We start from the raw sequence: 16,718 nt of genomic DNA, 5'->3' as shown, positions 1-16,718 counted from the left end.
CATCTTTGGATTATCAGTGTTGTCAAGCCAATACTAAGTAATATTTTATTTAAATCACTCAATCAATAAAAATATGAATATGTTATTGAATATTTTAAATGTACCTAAGAAAAATTTACAAGATTACACTTGTCAGAGTTGAAGGCAAAACCATTACAGTGTTACAAACATCCAAAATACCAAGTATGGTAAGCTGTAAGTACTTGTGAAACAGTGAGAACGCAAAGGAACGAGATTCAGAAACGCGCATGTAAAACACTGCATAATGGTTCACGAAGTAGATTGACGAACTGTTGTACTGTATTTGTATTTGTCGTTGATAACTGTAGGACATACTCTAACTTACATTCATTCAGTAATATCAACCTGGAATTTTTGTCTCCTAACACCACTTCCATAATGAAATCAATGGATATTATTATTATTATTATTATTATTATTAGTAGTAGTAGTAGTAGTAGTAGTAGTAGTAGTAGTAGTAGTAGTAGTAGTAGTAGTAGTAGTAGTAGTAGTAGTAGTAGTAGTAGTAGTAGTAGTAGTAGTAGTAGTAGTAGTAGTAGTAGTAGTAGTAGTAGTAGTAGTAGTAGTAGTAGTAGTAGTAGTAGTAGTAGTAGTAGTAGTAGTAGTAGTAGTAGTAGTAGTAGTAGTAGTAGTAGTAGTAGTAGTAGTAGTAGTAGTAGTAGTAGTAGTAGTAGTAGTAGTAGTAGTAGTAGTAGTAGTAGTAGTAGTAGTAGTAGTAGTAGTAGTAGTAGTAGTAGTAGTAGTAATAATAATAATAATAATAATAATAATAATAATAATAATAATAATGACAATCACCGCGCAAATTGGAAAATTACTCACTAAGTACTGTTACGGATAATATTGTGAGGTTGTCAACAATAGCAAGAGATCTTAATGCAAGTTGGAGTGAATATTGATCCTAAATCAAGTGACATCTACTCTAGTTATGTTGTCTGATACAACAGGTTACGAACGCACACGACTTGTTGATCATAGATAATAAAAGTCATGATTAAACAACACAATACTTTAATAATGATGATAATGATACTGCTGCTTATGACGATGCCTGAACCATCAGTATAATAATTGAGAGGGTTAGTGCAACAGTGGTCTAATCCACATTTTTTTTTTTTAATGGAGAAAAATCAAGTTAAAATTAAACTTGATCATGTCACGTGGTTTTTTGTACAATATACCAAAAACAAGCACAAGTGGTTGAAAAAATGAAATTAAAATCTTTAAATTTTACGTCCCACGGTTATGCCGGTTAGGCTAAAGGAGACGGTGATGGTGAGAGATGAATGAAATGGTGAAATGAAAAAAGTGGGAGGAAACGGGAGAACCCCGGGAAGACCCACGAGCACGGTGTTTGTCCACCACAAAGTCCACACGGCGCGAGCTGGGATTGAACTAGGGATCCCAAGAACCGGAGGTGAACGCTCTACCACTGAGCCACCGCGCCCCCTAGCACAAGTGGTTGAATGTGTCATACATACATTGCACAAAAAAACACGTATGTTTAACTTGATTTTTCTCCATTTTTAAAAAATATTGGTTAAACCACTGTTGCGCTGATCCCCTTAATTGCATTTAGACGAAAATGCATTGAAGACTCATGATTATTTCTGGTATTTTTGGAAGATTATAATGTTCACACTGAATCTGTGTTCTGACATTCTAAGCTTAATAATAGATAAAACCTTTCTTATATTTATTGTATAAAAACAAGTAGGACTGCGGGTGGATGAAGTAAACCAGCCCTCCTTGATCTATCAGCGACTTTTTAAATTTTCTGACTAGCCATGACTCAATGTACACAGCACTGTATAGTGCCTGAGAAAAACAACATTTATTGCACTGTTTGTTGAACAAAAAATTCAATAACAAAAGAAGGTATTTGCATTCCTTTATTATGAGTAATAACATTTTTGAATCCAATAACATAAATACTCTATTTCTTACCTATTTGTTTAATTTCACTGATTATGTTTATTCTTTTTTTCAGATCCAAACGATTACTCAGGTCTGTATTCAAAGCAAGGATCCCCACTCAGAATCAAACCCCGGATTACTTGCACAAAAAGCACGCGCGTTTGCAACTCGAACTCCAGACAGGGCAATGTGGGTTGTGGGCGATCTCTAAATTTTCACAGAGGGAGTGATGTGGTCAGCCACCATGCTCCGAGCAACCACCAGATTTTTCCACGTACATTCGTCAGAGGCTGGACTGACTCCTGGAATGGGTAGGAGAAGACTACATCCCATCCCAACCGGGAACTAAACCCGAGCCGTGTGATTGGTAAGTACATGCCTTACAGACTACGCCATTATAGGTCTCATGCATGTAGGTAGATACAGACAGTGACGCTAAACAAAACCAAAATATGCACCGAAATCGTGTCACTGACGCGTATCAGCCTTTCATATCTTCCTTTGACACTTTTTTCTCTTCTCTGTGTAGCTGCAGTATATATTAATATGTACATATGCAAACTTAAAATTAATACAAGGGAAACATAGTCGATGAACCGAACTCAGAAAGCTCCCGGCGGACAAAGCTGTGGAACACAACTTTTGTTGTCGAGTCCAGCCGGTCCCTCGTAGCTCGACCATCAAATATAGCAATCTTTATTTTTCGGACTCATCTACCAAATTTGATTCAGATTTGCCAGTAGTTCCCGACAAATAAAGTACTCCCCTACACACACATTTGAAGTGAAATTATAAGCTCTTGTATACTTGCGCTGGGAGCAAATAACAGACTATTTTAAACTGTGGTGATAATATACATACTAAGTTAATTTTGTGTGAAATATGGAAGCTACAAATTACGTAATCATTCTCGCTAAATTGTTCAATTAGGTAGCTGCAAAACATTAATCACTTATATGACGTACATTTCAAGTATCTGGGAAATATTTTGACGAGAGATGCTTACTGCACCAAAGGGATCAGGTAACGAATTGTCATAGCCGAAGAAGCATTCAACACTTTTCTGATCACTCTTAGTTAGCACGCTTAATATTGAACTAAGGAAAATGTTGGTCAAGTGTTATATATGGAGCATTGAAATGCATGGTTCAGAGACGAACATTACCGAAGTTAAAGAAATATTAAGAGAGCTTTGAAATGTGGTGTTGGAGGAAGATGGAGAAGATAAAATGGACAGAAACAAGTAACAAATGAAGATGTTTTAAAACGAATAGGAGGGAAGAGGATGCTTTTAGAACGGCCAATTGGGTTGGACATATCTTGCGAAGAAATTGTCTTTTTCATACTGCCATAGAAGGAAAGATGGAAAGAAAACGAGGAATAGGAAGAAGAAAAATACAACTAATCGATGATTTGAAAAACAGAAGAAAATACTGGCAGCAAAGAAGGAAGCTGAAGATCGTGAAACGTAGAAGAAACCTTTTTAGATCTAAACATAAAATTCAAAACTCTCTAGTATCAGGATCTTTCAATAATAATAATACTAATACTAATACTAATACTAATACTAATAATAATAATAATAATAATAATAATAATAATAATAATAATAATAATAATAATAATAATAATAATAATAAACTACTAATTAAGAAAACAAAGAACGCATACCTAGTCCTTCTTCGTGCGTCGTAGATGCACCTGCAAGTGTAGAAGGTGCAAGCAGGTCATCTAAATACTTCGGTGGTTTTACATCTCTCCCTTCTTCCATGCTTTTCTGAAACGACGAATATTTTTTTAAAAGGTTTCTCCATTTCTGGTGGCATTTAGTTCCAGCCTCTTTCCTTGATGCATATGGAAGCTCTGCACCTCTATTGGTCATTTCGTCGGCGATCATTTCCCAAACTTTATACTTCGTGTTAAACTTACAATTAGCTAGTAAATCTTGAAACTTTTTTTCCTTCACAACTTCTATTAATAACTGGGTGGCATCCTGAGTTGCGGTAACAGGTCGTTGCCAAAATCTATCCGAGATTAGATCCTCCAGTTCCTCAGGCGTTTCGAAATCTGTCAAAACATGTTTTAAATATGAGTATGTGATGAGATGAAGGAATGTTGAAGCAAGCATGGAAAACGCCACAAAAGTAAGCTATCGGATCTTTCGCTAAGTCCTTCATCAGATACAGACAGGTTAAAAAATATTTAGAAAACATAACTGTAAAGAGTAAGCTGAGCCTTAATTTTGGAGACAAAGCTATGTCCATTGAATGAATTTGTTTAAGTGTTTATATATATATATATATATGTGTGTGTGTGTGTGTGTGTGTGTACACACATATATATATAGAAGGTGTGTCATTTATAAGGTCCAACACTGATAACGAAAAAAAAAAAAAAAACAGCAAGAAAAGCGAAACTTTGCACAAAGCTACTATAAGAAGGTGGACATCTTTGCACATATTACACAGAAACACCCAATAAACAGTGTTGCCAACCAATTTTTTTTTTAATAGCACTACTTCAGATTATTACATATTTCAAATCAACATGTCAAACGAAAACTTAAAATTCCACATTTATTATTCAGTGTTGCACACTAAGCATGTTATAGTATCACAAACATCCAAAGTTTGGAAACCTATCAGACATACAACACAACGCAGATAGACAGGATGATACACATCGAAAGTGCCTTAGCGTTGGATATCATAGTCATGGTATGACTTGTTTCGAACAAATAGGAAAAAGTTACAAGAGCTTGAAAGTTTGAGTTTTTTTAAAGGGTTTATTTCGCAAAAATGGTTAGATAAGTATAATATCTAGTTACTCCTATGGTTTGCCGTTTACAGCACCTCCATATCTCAAACCATTCTGGAGATATGATAAACATCTATAAAGTTCGCAACACTGCTTAAAATGACATATTTGTGGAAAATATTTAAAATGATTGTTGTTTTCCTTCTCTTTAATAACATTACAGCAATAACTTTTAGCAACTGTAACTATAGCAAGTTCTCGCAATTTCATGATTTAAGCAGTGTTTCAAACTTCAGCAATATTTTCATATCTTCGGAACGGTTTGAGATATCCAAGTGCTGGGTTGTAAAAGTTTCACGGCAAAAGGGGCCGCGATGGCTCAGTGGTAGAGCTTTCACTTCTGGTGCATAGTGTCCTTGATTCGATCCCAACTCGTGCCAAGTGAATTTTGTTGTGGACAAACATTGTGTGTGGGGGAAGGGGGTTCTTGTCTTGTTTCTTCCACTTTCTTCATTCTACCATTTCACTCATTTCTCATCATCACTCCTTTAGCCTAGCCGGCATAACCGTGGCACGTAAAACTTAATGATTTCATTTTATTTTATTTTTTCACGGTGAAATTAATATCATTCCTTTTCATATATAGTTTCTAAATATTTGCAGGCGTAATGAAGTCCCCCCCCCCCCAAATTATGCAAAATACTGGTGAAATCTAGAAAATGATAAAAATCATTTGAGATTAGACATAAAGAAAGAAAGAAAAAATAATAATCTGAAAAATTCAAATAGGTCAACAATTTAAACAAAATGACATTCAATTTATGATCAACACTAGCATATGACGTCTCAATTATAATACAAGAACGCACAATATCATGCACATACCACAGAGAACATCTAAATAGTACACTTAATAGCAAGCAATATTTAAGATTTATGACGCCCTTGGGCCATTAAAAAAATTGCCCGTCACTCAATATAAATAAATACCGGTATATAAAATTTGAGACACTGAAGTGAATAATTCATATTTAAATGATTTGATAAGTGTTAAAAAATTGTAGATCATTCTAAAAGTTCAATTATGGAAGAAGAGAAATAATGAATACAAATTCCTAACCACGAAGGCTGTCTAGAAAGTCCCAGACGTTTTGGCCTATCGCGACAGTTGGCGGGGCTAGTGTCACCATCTTGGTGTCAGAACGTTGCTACACTCAGTACGCATCCAGCTGTGGTAGCGTGAGGATTGTGACGCTCTTAGTGTGCTTTCTGTGACATGTTACAATGTGCGCTATAATAGAAAATTTCGCCTCTTGTGAGATGCGTTCTGTGATTAGGTTTCTGTTGAAAAAAAAAGGGGAAATTGAAATCCATCGAAAATTTAGCGCGAAGGTGTTGTTTTTTCACCACAACGCGTCCACACACGAGTAGTAAGGGTACCCGAGAGCTCTTGGATGGGAGGTGTCCGATCACCCACCATACAGCCCGGATTGGGCGCCCAGCGGCTACAATCTCTTCCCAGCGATGAAGATACGGCTCACTACACAACCCTTTGATATTGACGCCGAACTACACGCCGGTGCACAATGGTCGGAAACAGGAAAAAGGCGAAGAAAAATAGTTTATTCCGAAACAATGAAAGCTGACGGATGTTTGTGTATCGTTCTATATGTAATTGTCCTTTCTAAATCGATTTCAACTCCTGTGAAAGTGATTCGATGAAACCCTGCTGCAATACGTGCAGCTATACATACAGGGTGGTCCAAAAGTGTAGAAACCCTCGCATAAATTTCAAATACTGCAAAATATAACCAAAGGAACAATGTAGGGGAGTAATAGAGCTGAGGAGAAATTGGGGAGGGCACAGAATAATGAAAGCCGCCATCTTGAAATCCACCCTCGTGAATCATACATACAGTTTGTAAATTGAAAACATAACATGGCATACCATTTTCTGAAATCAAGCCGATATGAAACGTGAAGAATATACTCCATGAATCCATGAAGGTTGGACATTCCATACTCTACTGCCGATTCATTAATTTGTCTTTTGAGAACAACATCTACTTTGTTCATTTCGCATGGTTACGCTCCACAAATATTGCACGAAGCAGACGGAGTGTTAGTTACAGCCTGCAGAACTTTGCCGTCAATTATGATGAGAAGTAGATTATGAGTCACTGTAAACTGGAATTGTTTAATAACCGAAGTTGCTTATAAATGTTGAATTTCTGCTTGAATAGTTTGAATTTCATTAACAATTTTATCGGGTGTTTCTTTGGCAAATTCAAACTTCAATGATCGAAACAGCCTAGTAAAGGAAGAATAAGGGGTGTTTCAGCACGAAGTTTTCTATAGTTGAAGTAGACGCAGTGCGCGCAGAAAGCTGTAAGGAGACCAATGACACCATAAACACACTTTCATCAGATACCTCTTCCACCGTAAATTTTTCTTGTGTCTGAAGACCCATCACATCCCTATTTACAGTCAAGCGTTAATATCGTATCAGAAGGCAAATTGTTTTGTGTTCAGAAATTCAAATAACCTAACAGTGGTAAAACCAACTAAATCCTACAACTTCATTGTGGCTCCGATTCCTGACACTGAAATCCGGGTGTAGCCATCTTTCTTTCCCTCCAACACTTTATCATACGATGGCAGCACAGAAGAGCCTGTCCTTGACAGAATGTTTCGTATCAGCTTGTACTGATGTTTTGCCAAATGTACAACAGTGTACAATGATGGCTAGCGCTTCCTCTTTAGACAACGTTGTAGAGGTCTGTGCATTCATTTCCATGTCTTCAGGTATCAACTGATTTATCTGTTGCAGTCAAAAGTGTATTAATGGCATCTGCCATTGATTTCTTGCCTGATACACGCAGATTATATTCTAGAGTGTATTGTAGTTCACTGACTGAATATTTTTCGGTAAGCAAATGAGCTTTTAGTTGTTTGCAGCATTCAGAAAGGAACATAAACTCCTTTCCTGGCCGACCATGTCTTGAACTTGTTCGTTCATCTACAAAAGAAGAGATGTCTTCTTCTGGAGGTGACCATTCAAAATGGCAATCACTTAGCAAACGCTCATTGTTCTTCAAAAACCTCGATTTTATACGATGATATTTCGTCCACTCTTTATTGAATTGTGACAGTACCGTTTTTCTTAAACCCTCACCCAACGATGCTTCCTACTTTTCGGACAATTTAAATTTTGTTAAAACGTAGTTAACCAAAACACTTACATTACGAATTTTGGATACAATTAACACTTCTCCAAGTTCGCGGTATGCATTCGCACTAACACCATCTTCGAAGAAACACTAATACTTACTGGAATGTAATTTAGTTTGGGATGACAATGTTTCGGTAAGATTAAAAGATTGAGTATAGAATCTTCCTATATACAACCGCACTGACGTGTAATATACAGCAGCTCCACATGACTGATAGTCTTATCATTGCACTACATATGAGGCTTTCACTACAACTTTTATTCAGGGACGAAAGATAATCCAAATTACGTACAAGACAATATACCTTTTCCCTCTGTAAGGCTCAGATAGCAGATCTCGATTGCGATCACAACAATTACTCATCACGCATTTGCAGTTAGATAGGGCTGAGAGCTCCAGCTGCACTTGGCTGCAGCTACTTCCAATGATCAACCTTTGTATTACTCATGGTCAACTCAATAAACCCTATTTTGCAGATAACCAAGGATAAGGTTAGACTGCAGAGCTACGAACATCAGTGTATATATAACTTTTCAGTAACACTAACAAATCTATCATACAAATGATATGACAATAAATAATAAATAAAACTCTTCACTAAACACACATTATTTGAGTCCAATGTAATATCTAACCGCTTTCATCGACCTCAGAAACGATATAAATGGTTCCAACATATCAAATTGTTTTCAAGGTTCATTTTTTACTGATTTTTCGGCACTGTTATTTCTTCATGTTTACATGCATTTTATGGACAGCGAAAATATTCCTATGTCCTGAAACTCCGGGTTTCGAAGTAGGAGAACTACTTATAATCATGCATCAATACCGATTTCATAGGCGACGAAGTTGACAAAATCGATTTTTGACCGCTTTTTACAAGTTTCCGACCACTGTACGGTAGTGTAAGCCAGTGGTTAAAATCGTAGACGGCAGATTTCTACCGCGATGATATTGAGAAACTTGTGCCACGGTATGATCAGTGCCTTAATTTGCATGGTGATTATGTGGAAAGACAGCTTAAGAGTGTACCTTTCAAATGTATATAATACAGTTTGGTTTGTTCATTCTGTTTCTTTTTGATTTTTGATTTTTATTACTTTCTGGACAGTCTTCATAAAATGTTAAATAACCTTTTCTAGTCAAAAAGGTATTTGTTACAAAATGTAAAAATCTCGTGTCATAGCATGACATATTTCTAAAATTTCCAGAATTGGAGTATGAAAAAAAAAAAAAAAAAAAAAAAAGATCCGAGAAAGTCTGTCGCCTCCGAAAACTTGTCGCCCTGGACTCATAAAAAAATACAGCTCTGGTTAATAATACATTAAATATTAGACGCGAAAAATAAAATAGAGTATATTTACAAACATTTCTTTAAATAATTAAACTCTTCCTACGTTTGTTCGTGATTTATTTATTATCTTGTCTTTATTCTTACCATGATTTCCTACGTATGCAGTTCACACTTACAACGCCATTTAACTAGCAAAAGACTAACTATGCCTACCTGTCAAATCATCAGGAGCTGAAAAATCACCATAAGACAGTTCAGCATCAGCTTCTGAGTGCGACTGACTCAACTGCTGTTCCACCAACATCACCGCTTCTACATCATCGAAATATTTCGGTTTTCTTCTCCTCTCGCCTGTTTCGTCCATTTGAGCCTTGTATTTCCGATAGATATAATTTAGGCCTTTCCATTTATGATAACAATTTACGCCCGCTTCTTTCCTGTTAGCACTGGGAATTGGTGCACCCATTTTAGCCATTTCATCTGCAATCATCTCCCACAGTTTATGCTTCACAACTTTTCTGTTCTTCATTAATTTCAGAATTCTCTTTTGTTTGATTATGTCGAGCAACAGTTGCGTTGCATCTCGACCGTTGTCCGTTTGCTGTTGCCAAAAAATACCAGAAAATAGACCTTCAATTTTCAGCACATCTTCTTCCTCTGGTTCCTCGGTATCTACAACCACACAAAAATTAAAGCTATACAACTTATACCAGAACTCTATGCATAATTAAACTACTTATGTGGGTTCTGAGAAAAGGTCACCTGAGACAGATGGCCAACTGATGCAAAACTGCTTAAAACAAGAATAAATAAACTGATGCGATCTATCAGAAGATAAACCGAACTTACACAAAAACTACCAACAAAATGCATGAAAAGACACGAAAAATAACAATTTTAACCACAAAATTCAGAAATTGCTAAATTAATACTTTTCTTCCAGTTCTTATGAATATTTAAATTTGTGTTCATTAAAGTAAATTAATAATTGAAGTACACATTGGAGTTATTCAGATATATTTTTATTTATTTCACGTATAAACTACCAAATTAATATTCACTCATTAGTAAAGCTTTTCTATCTTGAAAATGTTGTTGTTTATCTCTTAATGTATTTCAGTGTACAAAATTGAAGGGACAAATCAATCTTCGTTGCGAATACTTCAAGCACCGCATGCCAAATAGTACAAAATGAAAGAAACTTATTGTTACCAAGATTGCTAGCCACTTCATTTGAGCAATATCATCACTGGGAACGAAGTTGTCGAAGAGAGCAGCTCTGTGTGGACGAGCATTATTGAACTGATTACTGTCATAGTACTGTTCTAAGGTCTAATATCTGTGTCTCCGATCGATTTGAGAAATAGTTTCAATGGTGTAGAGGTCGATGGGGGAATTATCATCGTGTTATCCCACACCAGCAAACCACCACCGCCACTATGATTCTTTTCTTTATGTTCCTTGGATGGTATCTTGTATTCATCTCTTAACTAGATGAGTTCACGCAAAGAATCGCAAATGAATATGACTACATACTGACTCATAATAGATACATATGTTTACACCTTTACAGTGTCCCTGTGGCACTGCGATCAATGGAACACAGACTGCAGATCTTCATGCAAAAAGATATCTTTCGTGAAACCTCTGAGACAACGGAGACGTTGACACAGCTTCGCAGCGACCTGTGAAAACAGTTATGAGGAAAAAAGAGGGGTTGGATTGTGGATAAATAGTTCAGGCTGGATTGCTGTCATCTTCTGGGTGTCTGATCCTTGAACGTATTTTGCCAGATGTCCGCGGCACATCACATACCTGCTTAAATTAATTGCGCAAGAGTGGCTCAACAATTCTAGGGATAATTTTGAAGCTAAATACTTCTGACTAAGTCTGCGCTCGGCAGATTTCAGAGAATAGTTCGAATGCTATCTTTGCGTCATGACAACGGCATGCGAGCACTACTAGCACGGATAACACAACCAACTTTTCCAAACAACTACCACTTGAACTTTCCATGCAAATGAAGAGGAACTTTGACACATCACGTCATCATTGTGACCCAGTTACTCCCTTTCAGGTGTTGCGAATTTTCCAAAACATGCATAGAAATTTTGTCCCTTTAAATTTGCACACGTAATTATGTTTTTCCTTCATGAAACCACATCACTCTCAATTTGATCACTTACGTTAAAATTAACATATTTAAGAATTCTTAGTCAGACTGACAGGAGCTAGGTACGCAAATTTGCTTACCTATTTCAATACACACTGAAGGCTCGTTCACTGATTCTGGCAATGCGGAAGAATCTATTGTATTAACATATACAATATCATTGGAAACCTCCTTGGGGCACATCACCTCCTCAAGATCCCAGAAGTATTTAGGAGGCCTGGCGTCGTCTCCTGTTGTATCCACATGGTGCTTAAATTGCTGATAAGTACTTCTTAGGTGTCTCCACTTCTCGTAACATCTCATTCCAGACTCCTTTTTAGTGGAGCAAGGCAATGGAAAACCAACTTTGGACATTTCATCTGCTACCACTTCCCACAGCTTATTCTTTATAACGCTTTTATTATGCAAGAGCTTTTTAAACCTATCTTGCTTCATTATACTAATTAGGATCTCTGTTACACTGCGACCATCGATTTTCTGTTTCCAAAAGTTTTCCATTCCTGTGCTCAACGCTTCATCTAAAACTTCCAAATCTAAAGCTACGAAACAACACAAACAAGATCAAAATTCTGAATATGTCAAACATAAAAGAAATAGTGTTATAGCCTCGTGTTATATAACACTAGTTTTATATGTGTTATATAACAAAGAGGATAGGGAATTGTCTACAGCCAATTTTTCATGATGTCTACAAATTTATCTTAAAACTTGAAATAATTTTACTCTAAACAAACAAAGTTTTGTTTGTGTGTGTGTGTGTGTGTGTGTGTGTGTGTGTGTGTGTGTGTGTGTGTGTGTGTGTGTGTGTGTGTGTGTGTGTGTGTGTGTGTGTGTGTGTGTGTGTGTGTGTGTGTGTGTGTGTGTGTGTGTGTGTGTGTGTGTGTGTGTGTGTGTGTGTGTGTGTGTGTGTGTGTGTGTGTGTGTGTGTGTGTGTGTGTGTGTGTGTGTGTGTGTGTGTGTGTGTGTGTGTGTGTGAATTCTGTCAGAGAATTTGTAAGATTTTAGCCAATTTTTTTTGCGCATCAACTTTAAATTTACGGATACGGAATTATACTATCCGCTATACCTATAGACATCACTGTTAACTTATTTGTATTAATCACGAAGCAAAGGAGGTGGGCTGATAAGGGCCATTTTTCGCTCATCAGGCCCGAGATGTGAAATGCATGGTTTCCAATAGTATACCTCATAAAAATAAGAAATCAAATATATTTTGACGGAAAGCGCTGTAAGTGAGAGGTAAAATAAATAAATAAATAAATAAACAAAGACGTAAGCCGTGTGTTAATGAAGGAACGTAAACACTAATGTCATGAGTTGGAATCCGAGAAAGCAATAGTAAATAGAACACTAACGGCAAGAATAAGAAGAATGAAGTCTACTACGACTATGAGATCATATGAGATCAATATATTACATCGGAAATAATCAGGCATAGATAATAATCAGATAGCTAGAGACACTTGTAGCTAGTTTGCAGATTAGGCATCGTCCTTGCTGTCGTCATCCGAATCGCCACTGGACCATCGTGCAGCTGCGGCATCTTGTAGTGTATGAGTATATTCTAGACTTGGTTTCTTAACTGCGGTGGAATTGTGGCGCCAGTAAGCCAGAAACCATAGTACGGAAGCAACATGCCCACAACATCCGACGACCCGTGCGCCTACTTTACATTGACAGTACCAGTGAACTCGGAGAACAGAAGCATCGTCATGATGTATGTACAGAGAGTACATACCTTTGTCACTTAAGTGCTCGTGAGTGTAAGGATCGGATACATCAGGATAAGGATCGGAGGATCGGCTATTGTTGGTCGTTGTTTTTAATCTTTCCCTCAGTATTGCAATATAACGTATCAATGACTTCCCATCGGTACTTCATTGACGCGTGGTATGTATGATTCTTCGATATGTATATCTATTACAGAATGTTATGCCATTCTGCGACTGGTTTTCCTGCTCGCACTTTTACTCATATCATACTTTCAGAAATGAAACGCCTTCTCAATACTCCATAACGTGCTGTCTCTATTTTTGCTGCCCTACACACATATCCGCGCAAACAATACATTTTTTATATATTTTATTGACATGCTGAGCATGTATTTTTAGTCACAATCGGTAACTAACATCAGAGCTGGAGTCTCCAGTTGAACTCGTACATTACAGCGTATAAACGGTATTCATCGCTCTATACTCTCGCGCAATACATTTTGATCTCTAATAGGTAGAAGGACACACTGAACCAAAATCAGTTAGTACTCATATCAAAAGTTACACAGCGTTATATTATGACGAGTCAGATTTATTTTGGTTCATCGACTCCTTCTTCCTATAAGCCTCCATCAAAGACAGCAAACATTACCAAAATGTCGCAAAACGCTGAAACGAACTCTTTTTGGGCTCTCATTTCTATGACTTACTATTTTCTTTATCACGTATCTATTATTTTTACATATGCAACAGATCTTCTAGTATACAAATACATTGCAAACTTGTCGGAATCGGACACTTCATTTTTCCGTTGTCTGATGGGCGAAAAATGGCCCTTATCCGCCCACCTCCTTTCTGTTTTATCCGAATGTTTCTTGTCAATCTCGTAAAGTGTTATGTTAAACCATTTTGCTAACACATACAGTTGTTTCTTCACTTCGTATAGCATAAGTTTTACAAAAAGTTCACAAAAATGATGTTCCCTTAAGACTAGTCGCTTCAAGAAAAAAATCACCCAGATTACTTGCAAGGAAGATTATTATTATTATTATTATAACGGGTTGAGATTTGTTTCATACACGTATTAGGTGAAATTAGAACCATATCTTTGCACTTCCCAAGCAAACTCATTAAAGAAGCCGAGTATTAAGGAATCTGAATATTTAAAGTATTAATTAACTTAAGGCACTACTTAATAATTCACTACGCTCTAAAGACCGATTTTTTAGTACATCAGAACTATAATTTTTAAAAAAGAAAGAAACGTATTAACCAAATAACTGGATTTTAATGAAAGACTACATGTCATCTATAGCAGTGTTATTCAACCGGGGGTACGCGAAGATGTTTCTGGGTGTACGCAATCCTAAAATAAGCATATTTCCAATACTTATTGAATGATCATAGTTGGTTTTTTTTTTCTTTCCAGTGAACGATTTTCGAGATGACGTCACGAGCGTCTAATATTTCCAAGTAATTGGATAACATTTATGTTAATTTTTCGTATGTTCACTTTATCCTCCTGTAAATAGTCTTTTGATTGGCACACTGATTGTGCTTTTGTTGGGTCCCTATTGGTCCCCTTTTTAAAAATGAACAGAGAATGTATATTAAGTTTAATTAGTTAATTTCAATTAAATTTCTTTTAAACAGCTTCAGGGGTACACAATTTGATGGTGAACTGTGTCTACGGGTATGCGAGAAAAAAAATGTTGAATAGCACTGATCTATAGTACAAAGGACAATATAATTACATGATGTTCATGGTAGTAAAGATACTTATTACGAGTCAAGTATTTCTTTTGAAAATATACAGACTGCTTTTTATCTCAAATCCTATATAAACGTAGCATATTTACGTCCAAAAACTGAATCTCTACATGTAAAAGAAAAATATTCCCTCGCCACTCTTTCTTGCGTAATATAATGCAGCACCCAAAAATATGTAAGCAATTGAACGGTTCTTTTTGGAGCTAGACCACAGTTTCATTCAAGTCTAGTTGAATTTGAAACGAATGATCACACTCGTCCTACCACCAAACCAAGGTTACAGCAATTAACAAAGAAATATGCGACCATCGAAACAGAGCAGAAAACTCAATTCGCTTTTTAACAACGAATCTTCTTGTCCTCAACGTCTATTGTACCTCTACAGGAAAACCCTTCTACTATCCTCACATATAAGTGCAAGATTAAAGCACAAAATCATGTACCCAAACAGTTCCCTATTTTTATTTGAGAGATTTGAAAGTTGATTGGGTATTCTATTTCTAGTTTTATGCTTTTGTTAATGTTGCAATTCTCTCTACTCTAAAGAACATTTCGTTCGCGAACTGAGCATAAGAAATGAACTAAACGTTTGAACAACTCCTTTTTTTTAATGACTAAACTATAATCAGGGCTGGATTAACCCATGTGGAGGCCCGAGGCTAAAAAAATAAAAAAAAAATAAAAAAATATGTGGGCCGTGCTGACTTCACCTAATGCATTTCTGTGAAAGTATAATAGGAAAGTTATATAGGAATAGCTTTCCTATTTTTGGTCATATTTTATTTTCTGATGATGATTGTATCTTTATGATTCTTGTTAGATAGCCAGTTGAGATTTTGATCAGATTGAAGGTCCCTGACCACCTGGAGGCCCGGGGATATAGCCCCCCCCCCCAGCTTCCCCTTATCCCGGCCCTGAATATAATGATGTAAATTCCCCCCCTAAGCTTCCCCTTAATCCGGCCCTGACTATAATGATGTAAATTCCCCCCCTAAGCTTCCCCTTAATCCGGGCCTGACTATAATGATGTAAATTTTCCTCCCCCCCTAAGCTTCCCCTTATTCCGGCCCTGACTATAATGATGTAAATTTTCCTCCCCCCCTAAGCTTCCCCTTATTCCGGCCCTGACTATAATGATGTAAATTTTCCTCCCCCCTAAGCTTCCCTTAATCCGGCCCTGACTATAATGATGTAAATTTTCCTCCCCCTAAGCTTCCCCTTATTCCGGCCCTGACTATGATGATGTAAATTTTCCTCCCCCCCCAAGCTTCCCCTTATTCCGGCCCTGACTATGATGATGTAAATTTTCCTCCCCCCAAGCTTCCCCTTATTCCGGCCCTGACTATAATGATGTAAATTTTCCTCCCCTCTAAGCTTCCCCTTATTCCGGCCCTGACTATGATAATGTAAATCCCCCCCCAATCTCCCCCTTAATCCGGCCCTGACTATAATGATGTAAATTTCCCCTCCCCCTAAGCTTCCCCTTAATCCGGCCCTAACTATAATGATGTAAATTTTCCTCCCCCTTAAGCTCCCCCTTAATCCGGCCCTGACTATGATAATGTAAATTCCTCCCCCAATCTCCCTCTTAATCCGGCCCTGACTATGATGATGTAAATTTTCCTCCCCCCCTAAGCTTCCCCTTATTCCGGCCCTGACTATAATGATGTAAATTTTCCTCCCCCCTAAGCTTCCCTTAATCCGGCCCTGACTATAATGATGTAAATTTTCCTCCCCCTAAGCTTCCCCTTATTCCGGCCCTGACTATGATGATGTAAATTTTCCTCCCCCCCAAGCTTCCCCTTATTCCGGCCCTGACTATGATGATGTAAATTTTCCTC

At 37.1% G+C, this 16,718-nt stretch overlaps 1 protein-coding gene across 3 annotated transcripts in view; it reads right to left on the bottom strand.

The window, feature by feature from the left end:
- Positions 1 to 16,718, bottom strand: part of LOC145664998 (uncharacterized) — a 93,188-nt gene that overhangs the window by 19,386 nt on the left and 57,084 nt on the right. For 2 of the 3 annotated variants that reach the window (XM_081732182.1, XM_081732183.1), the window contains exons 14-16: positions 11,476 to 11,934; positions 9,436 to 9,894; positions 3,610 to 4,005 (exon numbers count right to left, since the gene is read on the bottom strand). In XM_081732182.1, the coding sequence (XP_081588308.1) occupies positions 3,610 to 4,005; positions 9,436 to 9,894; positions 11,476 to 11,934 (1,314 nt within the window). The remainder of the gene's footprint in view (positions 1 to 3,609; positions 4,006 to 9,435; positions 9,895 to 11,475; positions 11,935 to 16,718) is intronic. The other variant, XM_081732184.1, reaches the window with a different exon arrangement.

This window comes from Thermobia domestica, chromosome 11 (genome assembly GCF_964235325.1).
Source record: "Thermobia domestica chromosome 11, izTheDome1.hap1.1, whole genome shotgun sequence".
Lineage (NCBI taxonomy): Eukaryota > Metazoa > Arthropoda > Insecta > Zygentoma > Lepismatidae > Thermobia > Thermobia domestica.
The sequence above is the reverse complement of the archived record's forward strand: the minus strand, read 5'-3'. Positions and strand labels throughout refer to the sequence as shown.